The sequence below is a fragment of the Lates calcarifer genome, linkage group LG10 (genome assembly GCF_001640805.2).
Source record: "Lates calcarifer isolate ASB-BC8 linkage group LG10, TLL_Latcal_v3, whole genome shotgun sequence".
Classification (NCBI taxonomy): Eukaryota; Metazoa; Chordata; class Actinopteri; family Centropomidae; genus Lates; species Lates calcarifer.
Window position 1 is genome coordinate 26099633 of NC_066842.1, and position 19971 is coordinate 26119603.

Consider the following 19971-nt stretch of genomic DNA (forward strand, 5'->3'; position numbering starts at 1 on the left):
ACCAAGTAAACTGGTGGGTGTTTAACATTCTCCACTGAATTTCAGTCCAGACACAAGACTGGCGACTCTGATAATACCTCTGTCCTCTTCATTGATGACTTGATGTTTGAAGAGGATAGATGGGTGTGGTTCTGCAGAAACAAACGAAAAGAGAAAACAATATGAAACCACAGTGGAACAAATATAAAACAAATAAGTTTCTTGAAACCTTACATTCCTCTCTCCAAAGAGGATGATACTTGAAGTTGACATTATAATTGTGTGGTTGATTTTTTTTTTTTTTTTTTTTTGAAATTGTCCCTATTGTGTTATTTTGCAGCAGCAGGGAGATAAAGGCAACAGGAAGAGATACCTGCCTTCAGACAAAGACAGGCCAGGTTCTCCCCTCAGTAAAAGAATGGCCATGTCTCCAGACAGAGGTGAGACACATGATGACTGAAAGTGTCTTTTACTGTTTGGCACCAGAGTTAATAAGTGGGGATGATACTGGCTGCTGTCCATATCTGACATGATGAATTTGGTGCAATTTGTCTGATACCATCCAACCTTTCACCTGAAGTGATTCTCATGTGACAGTCAAATTCCACTGAAATACAAATGGACATATTTTATCAGTATTATAAGAAGTATATTGTGGACCAACATTAACATTTCTGTAACATTTATCCATGATGTTGCAGCCTCTGATAATTCTGTTTGTTGTTTGATGCTGAATTGTGCTGAAATGATGATTTGATTAATCAATCTGACGTTTACTAAATTATTTTATTATCACTTGTATATCACTTTAATACATTTTTATGCCTACACTCTGGCAACAGCCATGACCAAAGGCATTATGTTTTTAGGTTGTCCATCCATACATCCGTACGTCCCATTCCAATGAACATGATATCTTGGTAACGCCTTGATGGAATGACTTGGAATTTGCTACAAACTTTCAAATGTTGACAAAGACGAATTGATTAGATTTTGGTGATCAAAGGTGACTGCACTAAACACATTTTGGGCCAAAATGTAAGAATTCACACACTGATCAGCTGTAACTGGACTGGTTGGCAGAGGCATACAACCACGAGGTGATGATTCTAGTATCTAGTAGTGTAACTTAAGATAGTGTGAATGCTGCCATGAGGAGGAAGCATAGGTCATTTTTCAGCCAACTTTAGAAAGTTTTATGAAAACTGAGCATGATCCACAAATATCCAGAAGACTGTCAAGTCCATAATGACAAATTATAAAGTGGTTTTCAATCAGGTTTCCCTGCTTATCAGAGATTCTCTGTTTTGTTAAGTTGTTCCGTGTTTATTGTGTACTGTGAGCAGCGGTTGTCAGAGTCAGACAAATGCCACAGAGGTCTCCATAGCTGAATGACTTCCCATTCCATTTCTGATTTGGAAGTGTAGGGTTGTTGCAAATGTTAATGTCTATTCTGTGCATTTCATTTTTTTATTACAAAGACAAAGCCCTCCCATGGAGACTTCCTAATTTACCTCACCCAAAGTGGAAGTTGAGACATTTCACAAAAACTTTGAACAGGTTTTTAAAGAGACTACACAGCTTTTAGGCTTTGACTCCTCAGTAGTCTCCAGAACCACAGTTGTGATTTTTAATTAACTAACTCTATCCTCAAAAACCTCTCAGTCCTAACAGTCTTGTTAACTCTCAAACTGGTGTTTTCAGGCCGTGATAAAAGGATACCTGGCCGACCCCCACTCTCCCCTCGAATGGATCGGCCCAGAGGCCAGGGGCCCCGACCCATGCCCCCCCATGGAGACAGGTTTGTGCATGTTGTTGCTTTAGGACTGCGATGTTTATCTTTTAACACCGTATCATACAACAACAGAAGTCAAATGTAGAAAAAATGGGGATTCAGCTGGAAGTGTGGAAATTCTAGAGTCAACTTTTCTCTCTGATAAATCATCTTTATCTCTAGCAGTGACCATGTTTACTCAGGACAAACACATCAGGGTTTTCAGTGCATGAAGTTTGCCGGACCACAAATGTTGCCAAAATGAGGAACATGCCACAGAAGTGGAAGCACAAATACATTACACCACCTCTGCACGTGTCATAACATTCAGTGGTTCATATAAAATCCCCAGTGTGAAATAGGTGCTGTGTAATAGGTCTCAGCTGAAAGTAGATTCTGTTTAGATACCAAGTGCAGTGAATCGACAAAATAACACTTGAAATAACTCATTTTGAGTCATATTTGGTTCTGTAATAGTTGGGACCCTCCCATACTGAGCACTTTATTAGGAACACCTCTACACCTGTTAGCAGAACAGTGTATAAAATCCTGCAGATCCAGGTCTGGAGCTTCAGTCAGCTCTCACATCAAACATATGTAGTGTGCATTTTCATCTTTAAAAAGCTCTGCAGCTTCAAACCAGTGATTTAATGAATAGGACTTCACCATTATGAAGTTGGTGAAGACTTCAATCATATGTAAATCAGCTGTTAGGAAATATTAACCATCCAATCAAAGCAATCAGATATGTAAACATGAAGTCACTAGGCTGTATAAGCTGTAACATAACTTCCAAAAATAACAGTTTTAGGTGGCAGAGGATGTTTGAAACCTGACTGTGTAAATGTAGATGTGAATTAGTTTTATTTATCCATCCAGTGAACAATGTTTCACAATGACTCGTTCATATGACTGAGAGGGGAAATACCTAATTACATAATTAACATAATGCTTTTCAAGTCATTTGCTCTGACATTTTGTAGCTTTAGGTATACTGAGTTCTGGTGAAAATGTAAATCTTCCCAGTTGATATTAAACAGCATTTTCCAACCAAAATAATAATATGTTGTTTTGTCAAGTCATGTTTTTTGCAGTGTAGTGTACCCTCTCACACACTTGACACACACAGTCAACTACACATTTTTATTGTTGCTGCATTTATCCATGGGTAATTTCTCTTTTTGTTCTGAGTCATGTCACACTATCTGCTGGTGTCACCTGCCGAGAATAAAAAGTGACCTTAACTCTATCTTGTCTTATTCAGAAAACGTCCTCTGTCACCAGCCCCCAAGTCATCTGGGAAAGCCTCAGTGGCGCCATCAGGCAAGCCGGCCACTCCGGGCTCCGCTTCAGCTGCTGGCTCGGGCCCCAGCTCAGGGTCAGGCTCCAACAAACCCAGCAACACGCTTTCCCGCCGAGAAGAGTTGCTGAAACAGCTGAAGGCCGTGGAAGATGCCATCGCCCGAAAACGAGCAAAGATCCCTGCCAAATAGAAGGAAGCCCACTCCTCGCCTGTTTGCCCACCTGCCTCCTGAGCTGGGGCAATAGTGAGGGTCATGGATTGGAGCGTTTCCCCCCCGCTGTCAGTGGATGTGTAAAAATGTTGTATGGTTCATGCTGCCACAAAAACCATCATCTGCTTGTCTGCCTTCAGAGAAGTTTGGCCACACTTCATTCTAGAGCGTCATTCATCCCCACACGCCCAACTGCTCCCGTGAAAGTCTTTGAATGTCCGGCTGCAGTTTACCTCATCAAAGAAACAGGAGGGAACATGTGGGTGTGTGGTGAGGGAGGGACGTCTCAGGAATGGAGTGTACTTTTGTAGACTCTACAGAAACAGAAGGCCAGTGAGGTGCACTTGATCTCCGTTCCTCCAGTGAAAAGGAAGCATCCTCCTTATGTGGTGTGATGAATAACAGATTTATACACATTGATTCTACTTGTGTCTGTCTTTCTCTGCCCCCTTTTATTGTCTCGTTCTCTCACATCTTTGCTTTAGCTTCCTTTGTGTGTGGCGTGCTGTGACTGGTAGAGTCAGCTCTACAGGGTCCTGACCGCCTACAGGGCTTCACAACGCCTCTTTGTATAAATCCACCAGTTCCAGAGCATCCCTGTTTGGCCCTCTGGAAGCAATCATTAGCCCATGCTCTGGTCACAGGGGCCTGTCTTTAACCAATGACTCGTCTGTTCTGTGTTTTAGGTCAGTGTTCACTGTCACACCTTGTACAAAAATAAGTCATCAGATTCTTTTATGCGTATGATTATAGACAATAGTGATGTGAAATATTACTTTTTTTTTTTTTTAAATCTGCAGCATTTAGTTTTCTCCTTAGCTCTTCTTAAGTAATAAACCAATGTTTTATTTGTGTCACATTTTTAGTTGGAGGAGTATGAGAGGTGGAATGGGGACATTTAGAGACAAGATATGTCTTGCTTTTGTGACAAAAGTCTAAATAAACTATTTTGATAAAGAGAAAGTCTGGTTTTTTTTTTTTTCTCTTACCGTGCAAGACATAAGAAGCAGGTGTTTAAATGAAGATATGCAGCCACGTATATTCATATTCATATTGTTGAGCGTACAGACTGTGGAGCTTACAGTATATATACAAAAAATAACCAGTTTCACTCAGGGCTTAAATCTCCTGTTGACAGTTGATCTGTGGTATTTGAACTAATCTGCTGCAGTGAACCAGCCACAGGTTTTGGTACTAGCCCTTTTCTCAGAAGATTGCTTCATCATGGCAATGTCTTGTGAAATGTCTTTTTGATCTAACTGCCATCTGTTCTAATAAAAGTCTCTTCCTTTGTATTTTTCATGGTGTAGCACTCGTGTCCCTGCCACACCATGTTCATACTCTCATTTGTCTGTCATCACTCTGAGCCTGTGGCCGTTCATCCAGCTCCATCTCCAGCTCAAAAATTCAGTTTGTACAGATCTTTTCATGACCTGCAACACTACCAGCATTCCCATCAGCCCTAGCTCCACTTTGTGTTTTATGCTAATTAGCAAATGTTAGCATGTTAGCACATGGAACGTAGAGGGTTAATATGTTGAATATTATATTTAGCAAAGCTGTTGAGGCCAGCGTGTTGGAGTGTTTGTTGTGTATCTGGTCCTTCCACTTGTTTTCCTGTCCTGGTTAGATCCAGTTTTTATCTTAATTTGAAACCCTCAGTTTCTAGGCAGGCTGGCATACAGAAGCCTCCAAACAACAACAGGTTGCCGTGGGAGTGCTGGAATCTCACAACCATGTACCTGGTTTACTGAACAGACAAGAGTTCTTCTATCCCAAGTATAAATGTATCTCTAATAACAAAAGTCCATTTAAACTTGTTGAATTAAGGATGGAATAAGAGAGTTTAATCATGAGGGGGAGGAGGTGAATGATCAGCCCAGCTTCAGTCTGTCCTCTGCAGCACAGGACCTAATGATTATGTATGTGAGGTGTTCTCCAGATGCATCATGTGTTTTGCATGTAGGAATTCCTTTCAGCATTCCCACTAAACTGTGACATTTGTCTGAGCCAGACTTTTTCCATAACACAGACATGAGTGAGTAAACAGGGCTGTCAGAGCTCTCACTCCATCCCCTATGGAAAGTCACATCATGTGGTGGAAATGGGAACCACAGCAATAACATGTGGAGAGAAGTCTGAGAATGAACTCCCCTGCTCGGGTAATAAATTCTTTATAACATGAGATAAAACAGTTGTAAGCCCCTATTAATATGCTGTGATGTTTAAAGGAATCATTTGCATTTGGAAAAAGCTGCTGAATTTACTACCTTGATGGTGACTGAGAGATGCAAAATGAATAAATAAGTAAAAGTCAGTGGATTCACTCAGGGATGTGAAGTAAATTTCACGCTGTGCTTTTGTGTGGAGTTTAACTCTGACATCTGAGGTAATGAAGATCTGGAGGTAGCTGTCAGTTCCTAAACCCTGCTCTGCTGCAGGATTACAACACCACACTATGACTATTGTAAATGAGCTTTCAGGCTTGAATTGTAGTTTTAAAATGAAACACATCTGTACAGCAAGGGGAAAATACTCCATTACAAGTAAAAGTCATTGATTCAATTTCACTGTAAAAGTAAAAGTTCTTAAGCATTATTGGCAGAAAGTACATAGAGTAATCTAGTGGTTCCTTTAATCTGAAAAGTAATCAGTAAATATATCTGTCAGATAAATGTAGTGGAATAAACACATAAAGTGTACTAATAGTCAGGTAAAGAAGTACAGTATTTGAGTAAACATATTTAATTACATTCCACCATAGTCTGTCTGTGTGTATATTATGTTCTTTGGTCTGGATGTAGCTTTAACCTTGTTAAATCGGGCTAATGAGACAGTTGTAAACTTCATGAAAAACACTACATCATTTTGTCTACTGCACATGGACATCCAAACAGTGTGTCCTCCTGTCTTTCTCTCTCTCCATCTTGTCTCTTCCTCTCCACTCAGCACCTCTATCCTTTTCACATTTTTTCTTTTTCTTTATTCCAGATGTCTCAGATCTAGATCTATGTCCTCCAGGAGACTCAGTTTCAGGTCTGGTCTCTCTCCCTCTGTCCTTGAATCTGTAGAATCCAACTGAAATCATCCAAGGTGACATCTTTATTAAACAGCATCTTGCTCAAGTCTTAGCTCAGATATTTTCACCATATTCTGATGACTTCAGATGTTTTTCCTCATCTGAAGCAATGATCTGAAGATGGAGGGTCTTATGCTGTAGAGACTGTAAACAGTGACACATTCATTTGCTTTCTAAGTTTTAAGTGGTTTTGTGTAATGGACTTCCAGACTTGTGTAATAACCCTATCATTACTCATAAACAGTTTGAGTGTCTGCCAGTTTCAGTGTCAGCTCTGTCAGCATTTGTTGCCTTCACTGCCTCAAAGTAAAGGTTACAAGAGGGAAACTGTCCCACATTATGTCAATAGGTCTGTCAGTGATGGGGTGACATCGTCCCAGCACATGCCACTAAACTGAAACTAAAGCTGTCCTACTAGCTGATACTCACACTGGAGCTGATCAGTGTGATGTTAAAGCAGCTGTAATCATCTGGATCACAGAGAAACTGTGTTTGCTGTAAAATACTGAGATATGTCCTTGAACCTCAGCTTTTAAGTTTCTGGTTTGAACAGTGCTCTCATCTGCAGTCCCTCCATCAGTCACAATGCAGTCCTTCTCCAGGATGACTGACTGGAGTCTGCTCAGGAAGTCCCAACTTCTCTCTCTGAAAGTTTGTCAGATGTGACAGCAGTTCATATTCTTGGTAATCTAATGAGGAGATTTATGCAGGAACCGTTTATTAGTAACATATAACATTTATTGTTCTGATAATAATAAACATGTGAGAAATTCACATCTGCAGAGAGACATTCTGTATAAAAGTTTGGGGAATCACTTTGATCAGGTGGTCAGTCTGCAACTGTACCAGAAAAAACATGTATATATATATATATAGAGAGAGAGAGAGGAATGCACATCCTATACCAATAAGACCAATCAGATCAATCATCATCTCCACAGAAAATACCATCACTTAAATAAATTATCAAACACTGTGAAGACTGTTCTCAGACCAGATCATGGTTTGTATGAGGGTCCTGTAGCTGTGACACCTCTGTTGTCTGAGGGATCTCTGAGTCGCAGACCCACAGTCTACACTGTACAACAACACATCAGTGTGCAGTGGGACATTTAATCAATATGAAGGTCCATCTATTCAGAGAGGGGAATGTCCTCTTGTCAGTGTGAGTGTATTAGGGACATTTACAGTTAACTTTCCACTGGTCAGTCCCCTCAGTAAGTATCATTCAACAGGATCAAGTCTCTGTAGACGTAAACACCAGTGTGTGTGTGTGTGTCTGTCTGAGATCTGGAGCATGAATGTGCAGCTGACAAATCAGCAGAAATGAGATGCAGTCATGTCAACATGGAGCAGAATCTCAGAGGAAAATTTCCAACATCTGGAGGAATCCAGAGCAAAGAGAGCAACTACCCAGTGTTAGATAAATAAAGTGCTGGTCTGGAGACAAGCTGAATAAAGACTTGTTAAAACATCATCCCCACAGAATGTGGCTGCTGCCCTCATGTATTTAGTTCACATCAGTACAGGTTCCTGTATCATCTGTGGATCATCATTCAGCTGCTACATTTCCCCTTCAAATAAACTTTTTTTTAGCTTTAGACCTTTAAAGTTGTTGTCTGTTGAATAATTAGATTGTACACTTTGTGATGAGTCAGACCCATAAGCATCAACCTCTGCTTCCACTGTTGCTGCTGTTTGAACACACTGTGAAACTTGTGGGTGCAGCAGCTGCAGCTGGTTTGACTGCTTTTTTTTTACTTCAGGAGTAAAATACAGAACATTTATTTACAATAACTGATCACAGGTGGCATTGGTTACTCTGCTATGACTCCACCTCCTCCTGGTGAAAATCTGAACCATGTACATATCTCTTACCATCAGCCATCCCATTGTGATTCTGGCAACTTAGACCCTAATTAATGTTATTTAAACTTTGTGTCCAGTGACCTGAAATAGATCCTGTCTGCTTGTTTTCAACCTGAGCAGAGGTCTAATCATCCACAATAAGTGTGTGTGTGTGTCTGTGTGTGTGTGTGTGTGTGTGTGTGTGTGTGTTGCACGGCAGTCCACAGTGCAGGACCATGGAGTTGTGTTGCTGTATTGTTAAATAACAAAGATGCCTGTAACCAAAGAGGTTGTCTAACAATAGCTGTGACATGATCTCTTGTCAGGTACTGGGACAACTGAGAGGTGAAAGAAAATAAAAATAAATGCTGCTATTTTGGGACCTGGTCTTCTGAGATCTACAGTTCTGTATTCAAACAAGTTACGTCATCGAGTGACAGTGTGATTCAGATGTGGAGTTTCTAAATGATTCTCAGGTTTCTCTCTGAATTCTGAGACTAGATTAAAGATCTTTACATTTATCTGAAAAACAGACTCTATAATAAAGTAAAACACAGTGTCCACCCTATTCTTCTTCACAGACAGAAAGCTGCTCTGTGTTTTTATCTTCATGACACAAACACATGAACTATAAAATGTTGTTGGTCTATTGTTTTTAGTGAAATAATTGAATTGTTTTCTGAATAAATGGATCTCAGATCCAGATCTGAATCAAACTAAATAATGAGATCTTTTAGATGACGGTGAAGGTGTTTTTATTTCTGAGGAGTCAGAGTAAATAACGAGTGCCCTGAGACAGAGAGGAGGAGAAAATAAAGCATTTGTTTTTACACTGAGATGAATGAAGAGATTTGCATTCTGAGATAAACAGGTCAAATGAATGAATGCATGAATGGACGGATGGATGAATGAATGAACACATAAACAATGAACATGTTCGTCTCTCTTAAACAAATCTATGAAGAAATATGATATCTAACAAACTCATTCTGTGAAGTGATGGCCCACAGAGGCAGAGCATGGAGATTCGCTCACCACAGACTCATTAATAAACATACGAAATATAACCTGGTAATAAAATGTCAGTAATGAAGGTGTTTGTCAGAATACTCTGATGTAACAGACAGATATTGACATGAAAGCTCCACTATCACTTATGTTATGGTTTCCTGTGCTACCACCTGTGTGTGTGTGTGTGTGTGTGTGTGTGTGTGTGTGTGTGTGTGTGTGTGTGTGTGTGTGTTTGTTTGTTTGTTCCTGGGCTGAGCTGTGTCTGCTGCATTCCTCTGACAGCACATGACCAGCTCTCACACCTTCCTCTGTTCGGCTACTTTCCCTCGACAAAGAGGAAGTCCAGGAACTAAATACCGTTTCCATTTCCTCATCCTGTGCTGGTTTTTCCCAGGTAGCTACATAAATACAGGTCGGCTGAGCATGATGGCCAGTGACAGCACAGAGGACCTCCTTGTTAACAGTCAGAGAGCAGAGACAGAGGATGGACATGAAGCAGGTGAGTGAGACACAGGCAGGGCGGGATGGCTGATACCCGCTGCTCTTTCCCTCCCCATCACTACAGCAGTCCTCTGTCTACTCCTCCCCCCCACACCTTCCCGCCACAGGTTCTCATCTTCGGACTTTTCCTCGTGCCTGTGTGGACGTGCAACATGACCAGGATGCACCGGTGTTATGATGAGCACGAGCTGAGTGAGGCAGCGGAGAGGAAGCTGAGGACCCACTACCTGCAGCCCCCGGAGTCCTCACCTGCTGCGGCGGAGGACTCACCTGTGTCCTGCCCCGTGGCGCTTTACGGACAGCAGCAGCCTCAGGCCCTGAGCGACAGATCCCTGTCCCCCTGGAGATACATGTGAGTAAACCTGCTGCCTGTCTCATATAGCGCAGGAACGAAACTGAGCCCGTAGCTCAACAGGTGATCGTCAGTTGAAAACGTCACGTGGTGAGCCTGTGATGTGAACACTGAGCTGAGGGGGAACTTTTATCTTCCTCTGTGATTGTTGTTGTTCAGATGAGCTTCCAGTGAAATTCACAGACTCTCAGTGAGCTAACAACAACAACAACAACAACAATAATAATAATAATTCTAGACACTCATTCAATGATCAATAAAACATCAATGAGTAAAATCAATATACAACAAAAGAAATGTAGGACAGTGCAGTTGCAGTAGGAATGGTTACAGTGAGCAGGCTATCTTAAACAGATGAGTTTTGAGTCTGAATTTGAAAACAGAGAGTCGATGTTTCGGAGGGCTGGTGGCAGAGAGTTCCAGAGCAAAAGCTCTGCTCCATGGCGCTGAGGCCGGCAGAGGGCACGGTGAGGTGGATGGATGAGGACGATCTGAGGGAGCGGGATGAGGTGGCGATGCTGTGGACATTTAAATATGCAGGGTTTAAACTCCACCAGACGAGAAACTCAGTCTTATCATCGCACAGCTTTGTAACATGAAATCATTTATTAATTACAGACCTACCTCTGCTTATGTCATTTAGACTCTGTGATTATATCTGAGAGTTTTCAGACAGTTAAAACAGAAGGCCGTCACACACAGAGACAGGCTGTTTGCATGGTGGAAAAAAGTCGAAAAGCCATAAAACTATCATTCAGCCTCATAAAGCTTCAGCAATAACAGATCAGAGTGAGCTCAGTCCTGCCCCGCCTCCCTGCACCAGCCCTCAGGGATCTGGTGAAATCAGATGACGCTGGTGTGCACCACACCCCGGATCCAGAGGGGGAAAGTCCGTCCACTGACCGCAGCTCTGTTGGCTCATATCCGCTGGGAATGACGTGAATGACATCACTCAGTGAAACTTGCGTCTCTAATCAGTTTATTACTTGCCGGGCTGCCGCCCACTGGACTATTAGACCACATGTTTCCTGTTTACCTGGCGCTATCCTCCGCTCTCTGCAGCCTCAGTCCTCCTCACAGCTCCTTCAACAACAAACTGATTATCAGAAACGGGCTGCTTTAATCTCCTGGAGTCTCAGACACATGACTCACTGTAAATGAAAGTGTGTTATTTTCCCTAGAGTCCTGCCAGACCTCAACTCAATTAGTTCACAGCTTTATTCATCAACCTGCTCCCAGACTGAAATAGTAATGGAGATCAGATCAGATCCTGACACAGGACAGCAGAGGAGGAAAACAACTGAGTACACCTGTTACAAGTTCCTTGTATTTGAAACACTTCAGTGCTAACAGTGAGATGTAACACAGAGTGCAGGGATTTACTTTAACTACATTTTGCTGATAATATTTCTGTTTGTGTATTTTTATACTGTTGTATTAGTATTTCTGATGAGGTAAAGGGTCAGAGTACTGCAGGGCAGGGCCACAGGGGCCCTGGTGGTTTGGGGATCTCAGTCAGTTACCTCCTTTGTCAGCCTGAATCTGCTCCATGATAATGCAGGGTGCCCTGCTCACTCTCAGATTACTACATGTGGAATGTATTTGCCTGCTGTGAAAACCCTGTATCTCCAAAAAACACTTTTCATTTTGCTTGGTTTTATTTGTCGATGTCAGAGACTCCAGATTTTGACTCGTCAGTCACATCTCCTCCCTGTCTCTGGATCAGCTGCTCACTGAGTCTTCTTGTTCCTCTCCAGACTTAGGACCAAGCCAGATCACTTTCCCTCCACCTACACGGAGGCTCAGTGCCTGTGTGCAGGGTGCATCCTGATCCAGGACAAGAAGCCCCCAGTGGAGAGCCATGACTACAACTCAGTGCCCATAGAGCAGAGCAGGGTGTTTCTCAAAAGGGAGCTCTGCTGCGATGGGAAGAAGTACCACCTGAAGCCAGTCACTGTGAAGGTGACTGTGGGCTGTGCCTGTGCTGTGCCTCCGCAGGTCAGGACCTCGTCCTAGAGGAGACCTGTGGAGACCTGCTGTCACACTGGCACACTACAGCTCATTCTGTCTTTGCTTTAAAATCCACCAAGTTTTCTGGAAGTGTAACTCAGGGGTGTCAGTGGACTGTGGGCTCAGAGGGGACCCTGATCCAGCAGGCTCTCTGATGGGAGCTGGACTCGGACCCATTACAGCACCACATCTTTATACACAGCTGACCCCCCAGGGATGATTTACCGGGCTGTTTGTTGTTTATCAGCCTGTTTATTGTGCCTATTTATTGTCGAAGTGATGACATCATAATCATTACATCAGTCGTGTGTGTAGAGGTCTGTGTAGACCCTGTCTGTTTCTGTATCAGCTCTGCATAATGCAGCTAATGTAACCTTTTAGGTTTCATATTGATGGCTTTGTCATCGAGGAAAATAGCTATTGTATAGTTTTATAAGGTAATAATATATCTGCTAATAATATCTGAATAATATCTATTTATTTGGTTTGTATGAAATGAGTAATGAGTGAAAGACTTTGTATTTATTTATGTTGGTTATATTTTGTAGGTTTTGTCCCAGTGGGACTTAATAAGTTGAGCTTCTTTGAAGCAAAATAAAGAGAAATATTAAAGAAAATGTTTCTGTGTTTGAAGCTGAAACTGGAACACAGATTAACTGCTGAGTCTCACTGATATCACAGGGTTTCGATCATTTGATCATATAAAATGTGTTCAGGTTGGTGGCCACAGGATGAAGGATGTCAAATCACACCATTATGAAAATGAAATGGATAATATAATAAAGTCAAAGACCTGTTTTCTACTGTGGTGATAAAGCTGCTAGAGATGCAGGCATCTGCTTGACTTCTAGAAACAAAATCCATCTCAGTTAAAACTCCATCACAAAAATTACACACAGCTTACACTATGACTTGACCTAAATCACACTGTAAATACACAATTGAGACTACAACAAACAATGATGAAATACTCAGTTACCCAGCTAACCCTCTGTACAAACTATAGATCTGTAAAGGAATTTGCAGCACTGACATTCACCATCAATAAAGGCATCATGAGCTTCTGCTGTTGGGGTGTCTTGTCTCTGGGTCTCTGTTCAGTCTGCTGTATGCACTGGATTTGATATGCAGCTGAGGCGACAGGTCCATACACAGCACAGCAGCAGCTTGCAGAGTCACTGGTAACTTCTTAAAGATATTCCCTCAATTGATGTTTTGATGATGGTGGTGGAGAGCGCTGAATAACACATTGCTCCTAAATCTCCCAGAGGTGTTTAACTGAGATCTGGAGACTGTGAAGGCCACAGCATCTGATTCACATCATTTTCATACTCATCAAACCATCCAGAGGGGGGCAGTGTCATCCTGCCAGAGACTACTCCCATCAGGACTGTTTGATCACAGGATAAACATGATCACTCAGAACAACTTTGTATTTATTTGCAGTGACCCCTCTCTTTAAGGGGCCAAGTTGACCTAAATCACACCACCCCCCACAGCATAACAGAACCCCTGGACCCCCACACTGTGGGGGTCAGACCTTCAGCCCTGTGCTGTTCTCTTGGTGTATGCCAGAAGACTCATCTGACCACATCAGTGTTTTCTACATCTCTATAGACCAGCTCTCAGATGTGCCTTTATCTGTGTAATGTGTAGTGAGGGTTTATGCTTTGTAACATCCCTCTTTATGTAACTGTTGACTGTTACTGACACAGTCTGATCACGTCCTGACATTCTCCACCTGAGGGGGAGTAACTCACCTGTTCCTCTTTACATTTCACACTGATGCTCGAGCATCGCACTCATCAAATGTTTGCTGTCGAATACAGTTTCTGACCCTGTTTACTGACATCATCTTCTTTGTTCAAGTTTATAGTTAGAGCTGGATCAGGTCTGAACCATCCCCTAGTTAGGTCTAGACTGCCAGGGAAACTCCCATGAAGCACTAGATACTTCTCCTCTCTCTCCAAAGAGAGGTGATTAACTTTATGTTTACTCCTCTCTGTCCTCATTCTGTAGATGTCTCTGACCCCAGAGCTGCACGATCCAGGTCTGCCACCACTACTCAATTATTATTATTATTATTATTATTATTATTATTATTATTATTATTATTATTATTATTGCTAATGTTTGTTTGTTCTATAAATAAAATTGAGTTGAAGTGAACTTCTTATGTATAAAGATTTGATGTGGAATAATAGAAGTATAAAGTCTAAATGGCCAAACAATATTTAGAGTAATTAGAGAAGTCACTTCTTTACATACAGTGAATTCTGAAAGACGTTTGATGTCCCAATACCTGCAGGATAAGAAATGTAATCAATGATTTTTAGACATATGAGATATTTCCCTGTATCTACTGGTAGCCAGCATTATCAGAATAATCACTTTGAGAACATTCTTTGGAACTGTTCTGCACTCACTATAACAAATATTTTCTCAACTAATATTTTACTCTGAGTGAAGTGTATTTTAAAGTTATACAGTTATTCCATCCAACAAACCACTGTCTAAAACTGTGTATTGTGTCAGTCACAAGTTTCCATTTTTTTCATGTCATGTGTGTTCAGTTCTCCTGGATGCTGAACGCTTCATATGTTGTGTGGGATTAATACACAGAAGTAATTCTGATAAATCTTCTCATATGATATGATACGTTTTATATCCATGAAAGCAAATGTTCTGAAAGGAAACTTTGAGTGTTTCAACCTCCAAACCATCATTTCTTCTTGTGTTACATAAAACATTTTTTTTAATTAATAACATTTATTCCTCCAAATGAATTTGAATTAGATTTTATTTAGTTTAGTTTTTTGTATATTACAGTAGGCATTCCCAGTGATAGACAGCTTGTGATATCCCTTCAGTTTTAGAGAGTAAAACTCTACCATTCAATGATAGATCCCTCATCAACCATATATATATATATATATATATATACACACACACACACACATATATATATATATATATGTGTGTGTGTGTGTGTGTGTGTGTGTGTTATTTGCTCAACTGTTGGATCAAGGTTTAAGTTTTTCACCTACGTATGTGAACATATTCTTCACAGGGATACCGTTCACTTCTGATAGGTCACATTCCTTTAGTGGTAATAATACAGCTTTGTTCAAATTCACTTTTAAACCTGACACAGAAAAATCCTCAATACATGTAACAGCTTTGATCTTTGATCAGCTCATACTTATTGAACAAAAATACTCTCGTATCATCGGTCACAATACCATAAAATAAACCTTTTTTATATGCACGCCCCTAATTTATGTGACAAGAATGAATACAAACGGAGCCAGTTAGACATTTTGGCCGACTTTGAGAACGTCACCATATCATATGACTTTAAAACCTCGCGGGAGTAACGCGGCTGCAGTTTTCTGTAGTGGTGTTTCGTTCGCGAACGAGCCGGCTCTAAGAGCCGATTCTTTGTAACGAACGAGGAAAGCCGACTCCTGTCGGAGAGAGCCGAATCTCTAGCTGCTCCAGCTCAGCTCTGCTGAGAATCTATGCAGGCAGCGGCGGGACTTTATTTTGATGGCCACACCATGTGGCCAATCACAGGCGAGAACAGACTAGGATCATACCATTATGTGAAAGAAGGAAGGGGGGCAGACGTTCCGAAGACAGCGAGTGTAGTGGTACAGACCAGGTAGAGAGACTGGGAAGCCGGATTTAAATGCAAACCCGTCGGGAAAAAGTGAAGAAATGAGCGAAAATCGCTGTGTTCAGTTGTTCATTTCAAGGTTTGAATGAAATGTTAAACAATAGCAGCAGTGTGTTTTTTGTAATGAGGAAAAAAAAATGCAGAAAAATAAAGCTTTTATGAAAACACTGAATAAAAAGTTGCTCACCAATTATTAAGTCTTTCCCTCTCTCAGCATCATTAATATGAGATTCCTGATGTATGTATTGGAACGGTTATACTTGGTAATGTCAGTTTCTCCAAGGAATATACTATTACTACTAATAGCACAACGTCACCATGTCACGTGACTTTAAAACATCGCAGGAGTAAGGTGCCTGCAGTTTTCTGCTCAGTTTTCAGCAGTTGCTTTTCTCCGGCTGCACCGACTTGGAGCCACCTCTGTGACGACAGCACTTTGCCTCTCTGACATCAAGACGTGTAGCACGCATAGACTGTATATAAAGTAAATCTAAAATCTTTATATACAGTCTATGGTAGGACGTTTTTATTCTAAGAATTCAGATCAGTTATCTCTTTATTTTTCTCTTTATTTGATCACCTCGTCCTGACAGCTCATGTTTTACATCTGTGCACCAACACTATAGTTTTCATTTCTAGATAGAAGCTGTTCATCAGTTTAGTTCAGTTTGTTATTGTAGTTCTACAATATGCTAGGAGAAGAAGAAAATGGGCTGCCCCAAAAAAATCAAAAAGGAAGCAAGAGGAACTTGAAGAAAAGTTGAGAAGAGCAGAACAGAAAACAGAAAAATACAGGAAACGGCTTCAACGATTGAAAATGGCTCATCAATCTCCAAGAGCCAAAGTCAACAAAATACTCAGGGAAGCTTCGCAGACATCCCTAAGAAGAACCCTGTTGTTCCATACAGCAGTAGCTGAGGAAGTGCGTACAAAGTACAAAAAATCAAAGAGAGAAAGTCACAGACAACTCATTGCAGCAGTAATCACCAGCAAAATCCTCAAGAAGTACAGGCTGCAGAAATTGGCACAGGAGGTACTTGGATTTTCAAGGAAAAGATGGAAGAACCTGGGAAATGAAAATGTCTGCTACTACAAGAGGAAGGAATACACTGGAATTGGTGCGAGACTGAAAGAAAAGGTAACGTCATTCTTTGTACGTGATGATGTGAGCAGGATCACTACTGGAAAAAAGCAAACAGTCACAAAAGGAAAAAAGAAAATGCAGAAAAGACTACTTCTGGATTCAGTGAAAAACCTCCATTTGAGGTTCCTCGCTGAGCAGACCAACATGAAGCTGTCATACTTGCTGTTTTGCACACTTCGTCCCTATTGGGTTGTGCACCCAACGCTGTCAGATCGCGAAACATGTATGTGCAAACAACATGAAAATCTTGGCTTTATTGCTAAAAAGCTTCATCAGATGCACATCATTGACACGTTCAATTTGGAGAGCCTGACAGAAGCCATCACGTGTGACATCACAAGCAAGCAGTGTATGTATGGAGAATGTGACAAATGCAGCAATAAGAGCTATCCACTCACAGGCCATTACAAAGCTACTGATCGTGTCTCCTACCTTCAGTGGGCAACTGTTGACAAAAAGAACAAAGATAACTCTGGAGCAACCTCAAAGGTCACTTTGAAAAAAGAATATGAATCCTCACAAGAAGAGCTGGTGGAAACATTTGCCACTTTGCTCCAGAAGTTTAGGCGTCATCTCTACAACATCAGGCAGCAGTATGCTTTCTCACGGGCCCTGAAGCAGAACCTCCCTGCCGACCAATGTGTAGTCCATGTTGATTTCTCAGAAAACTATACTTGCAAATACAGTGCAGAAGTGCAGTCTGTTCATTTTGGTGCATCCCACCAACAGGCCACTTTACACACTGGTGTTTATCATGTGGGGGGAGAATCGGCTCCTACCTCCTTCCGCACCATATCGGCATCAAGATTGAAGGGACCACCTGCAATATGGAAACACATGGAGCCCATTCTGAAGGAAATCAGAGAAAAATTCCCAGATGTGACAACTGTGCATTTTTTTAGCGATGGGCCCTGCACACAATACAAACAGCGTAGAAACTTTTACCTTTTTTGCACTGAAATTTTTAAGAAGGGGTTCACAAGGGGAACCTGGAATTACTTTGAGGCCAGTCATGGCAAAGGAGCCCCAGATGGCATAGGTGGCACACTGAAGAGGAGGGCTGACAGGCTTGTCAGCCAAGGGGTTGATATTCCCACAGCAATGTCCCTTTACCAAGCTCTGAATGATGGTTAGTCAAAGGTAAAGTTGTTTTACATCCAGGAGCAAGATGTAGATGATGCAGTGAAGGAAATGCCGGCTGACCTTCCAGCGGTACCATCCACAATGAGGCTTCACCAGGTATTCACTTCACTATTTCTCCATGATTCTTATTTAGTTAAAGCACTTTGAACTAACTTGTGTATGACTGATCTTGCCTTGCCAGGTGATTACTCTTTCACCTGGAAAAATGCTCTACCGCGACATCAGCTGCATGTGTTCTGCAAATGGGAGTCTGGAATGTAACTGCCAGAAAACGAGAAGCTTCAGCTTTAATTCCACAGATGACCACACAGAAGACCTAACACACAGCAGACCAGAAGAAGAGCAGTGGCATACTCCCGAGGTTGTGGGTAAATGGTGTGCTGTGCTGTATGAGGGCCACATCTACCCAGGGATCATCCAAGAGGTGAATGAGACCCACTGCCAGGTGAAATGTATGCACAGAGTGGGGGAAAACCGCTTTTTCTGGCCGTTGAGGGAGGATGTCCATTGGTATCCCTTTGAGGATATTCTGACCATCATTTCACCGCCACAAAATGTTACCTCACGCCACCTGGCCATCGCAGAAGACCAATGGAACACTCTGGTCAGCCATGAAGAGTAAAGTGGAATATTAGAAGACCGATGTTCTAAAGACAAGATGACAAGTTTTGTCCGATGTTCTAAAGACAAGATGACAAGTTTTCAGTGTTAAGAGTCAAGTGTTAGAGTGAATATGTTGATAGGCTAGGGCAGCCAGCCATCAAAGTTTCTTTAATTATTATTATTTCTTCTATTTTTAGGGTGTTATTTGAGGAAAAGTGCAACAGAAGGTATTAAAAGTTATTCAAAGAACACTTTGGTGTCTTGGGCATTTATTTGTCACTTTTATATGATGATCTATAATCAAAAATAATGTAGCTAGTCATCCATCTTACTTTATGCAACCCTGTTACCCTAATTTCAACCCTGTTACCGTATCATTTTAATTGAAAATAATCCTAAATTACTTTCTCAGCTCAAAAGGGTTTGACCCATTTTCCTTTAAAGAGTTTATGCAATCATATGCAAAATGTGTTAGAGTAAATATTATACAATAAATGCTGAAATTGGTAAAGTGAAACATGCCATTATTGAAAAGTTGGGTGACACAGATTTTGAAAGTTGTTAAAATTAATTTAAATCAAGTCATATGTGAAATCAAATGGTTATTCAGAGAGAATGTTACTTTATTTACTTAATGAAAAAGGAATTATATTTCAGAAATCAATAATGTACTTTTTTCAGGTTACTCAGTGTTGGTAACAGGGTTGCACCAAGTATTGTAAACACCAAGTAAATCATGTAATAAAAATTGTACCATTGATCTGTAAGCTGAGCTAATCAAGTCTTTGATAGTTTATTACCTATTATTGATGAATATGTAGCAGAAAATCAGAAAATTCAAGAATTTTGAAGCCCAAATGTCCTCCAATTCTGGAATGACCCAGAAGACGTAAAGCCCTTATAGATCATCCTTCATATTTCACCTCTTTACACTCTCCTGGCGATGTGGTGACCCATGTTTTTTATTCTCCAGTATGTGGTTCTTAATGAAACAGAAATTTAAAAAGTGATCTCCCCAGAAGTGTTTCTCTCCATGTGTAACTTTTCCTCCTGAACACATCGCCCTGGATGTTTGTATACTTTTATTTTTCTGGCCTGAAATGTTTAACAACATATCTTTGTCTAAGTAACAGCGTGTATATAGGTTTACAAAACAGTCTGACGTGTTGAGGGGAAGTCATATTTCTAAATAAAAAAGCGCAGGTTTTCCACAATGAGGTGAATTTGATATTTGATGAATTGAAAGAACATCTGGTAAAAGTCAAACACTGTCGCTCAGTCTCGCTGCAGGAAGTGTGTCCAACTTGACTGCAGTCGTTTCCCAGCAGTCGGCA

General features: G+C 41.1%; 3 protein-coding genes across 7 annotated transcripts in view; all 3 read left to right on the forward strand.

The window, feature by feature from the left end:
* Window positions 1–4230, forward strand: part of zc3h18 (zinc finger CCCH-type containing 18) — a 35042-nt gene extending 30812 nt beyond the window's left edge. For 4 of the 5 annotated variants that reach the window (XM_018704036.2, XM_018704031.2, XM_051073643.1 and 1 more), the window contains exons 18-20: window positions 320–419; window positions 1684–1780; window positions 3018–4230. In XM_018704036.2, the coding sequence (XP_018559552.1) occupies window positions 320–419; window positions 1684–1780; window positions 3018–3246 (426 nt within the window). In that variant the 3' untranslated portion in view covers window positions 3247–4230. The remainder of the gene's footprint in view (window positions 1–319; window positions 420–1683; window positions 1781–3017) is intronic. The other variant, XM_018704035.2, reaches the window with a different exon arrangement.
* Window positions 4231–9655: 5425 nt separating this feature from the next.
* On the forward strand, window positions 9656–12795 carry il17c (interleukin 17c). Its single transcript, XM_018704017.2, has 3 exons — window positions 9656–9704; window positions 9814–10058; window positions 11816–12795. Exons 1-3 carry the CDS (start codon window positions 9690–9692, stop codon window positions 12072–12074), a joined length of 519 nt encoding a protein of 172 aa, XP_018559533.1. The 5' UTR covers window positions 9656–9689; the 3' UTR covers window positions 12075–12795.
* A 3622-nt stretch (window positions 12796–16417) lies between these two features.
* Window positions 16418–18886, forward strand: LOC127142896 (uncharacterized). The gene is made up of 2 exons (XM_051073646.1): window positions 16418–18130; window positions 18216–18886. Exons 1-2 carry the CDS (start codon window positions 18083–18085, stop codon window positions 18654–18656), a joined length of 489 nt encoding a protein of 162 aa, XP_050929603.1. The 5' UTR covers window positions 16418–18082; the 3' UTR covers window positions 18657–18886.
* Window positions 18887–19971: the final 1085 nt, after the last annotated feature.

What these genes read in the sequence shown, in the direction of transcription:
- LOC127142896 (XM_051073646.1), top strand. Translation starts at nt 18,083, where the DNA reads ATGCCGGCTGACCTTCCAGCGGTACCATCCACAATGAGGCTTCACCAG. An exon ending in CCACAATGAGGCTTCACCAG is followed by an intron (nt 18,131 to 18,215) that starts GTATTCACTTCA and finishes TTGCCTTGCCAG; the next exon opens with GTGATTACTCTTTCACCTGG.
- il17c (XM_018704017.2), top strand. An exon ending in CTGTCCCCCTGGAGATACAT is followed by an intron (nt 10,059 to 11,815) that starts GTGAGTAAACCT and finishes GTTCCTCTCCAG; the next exon opens with ACTTAGGACCAAGCCAGATC.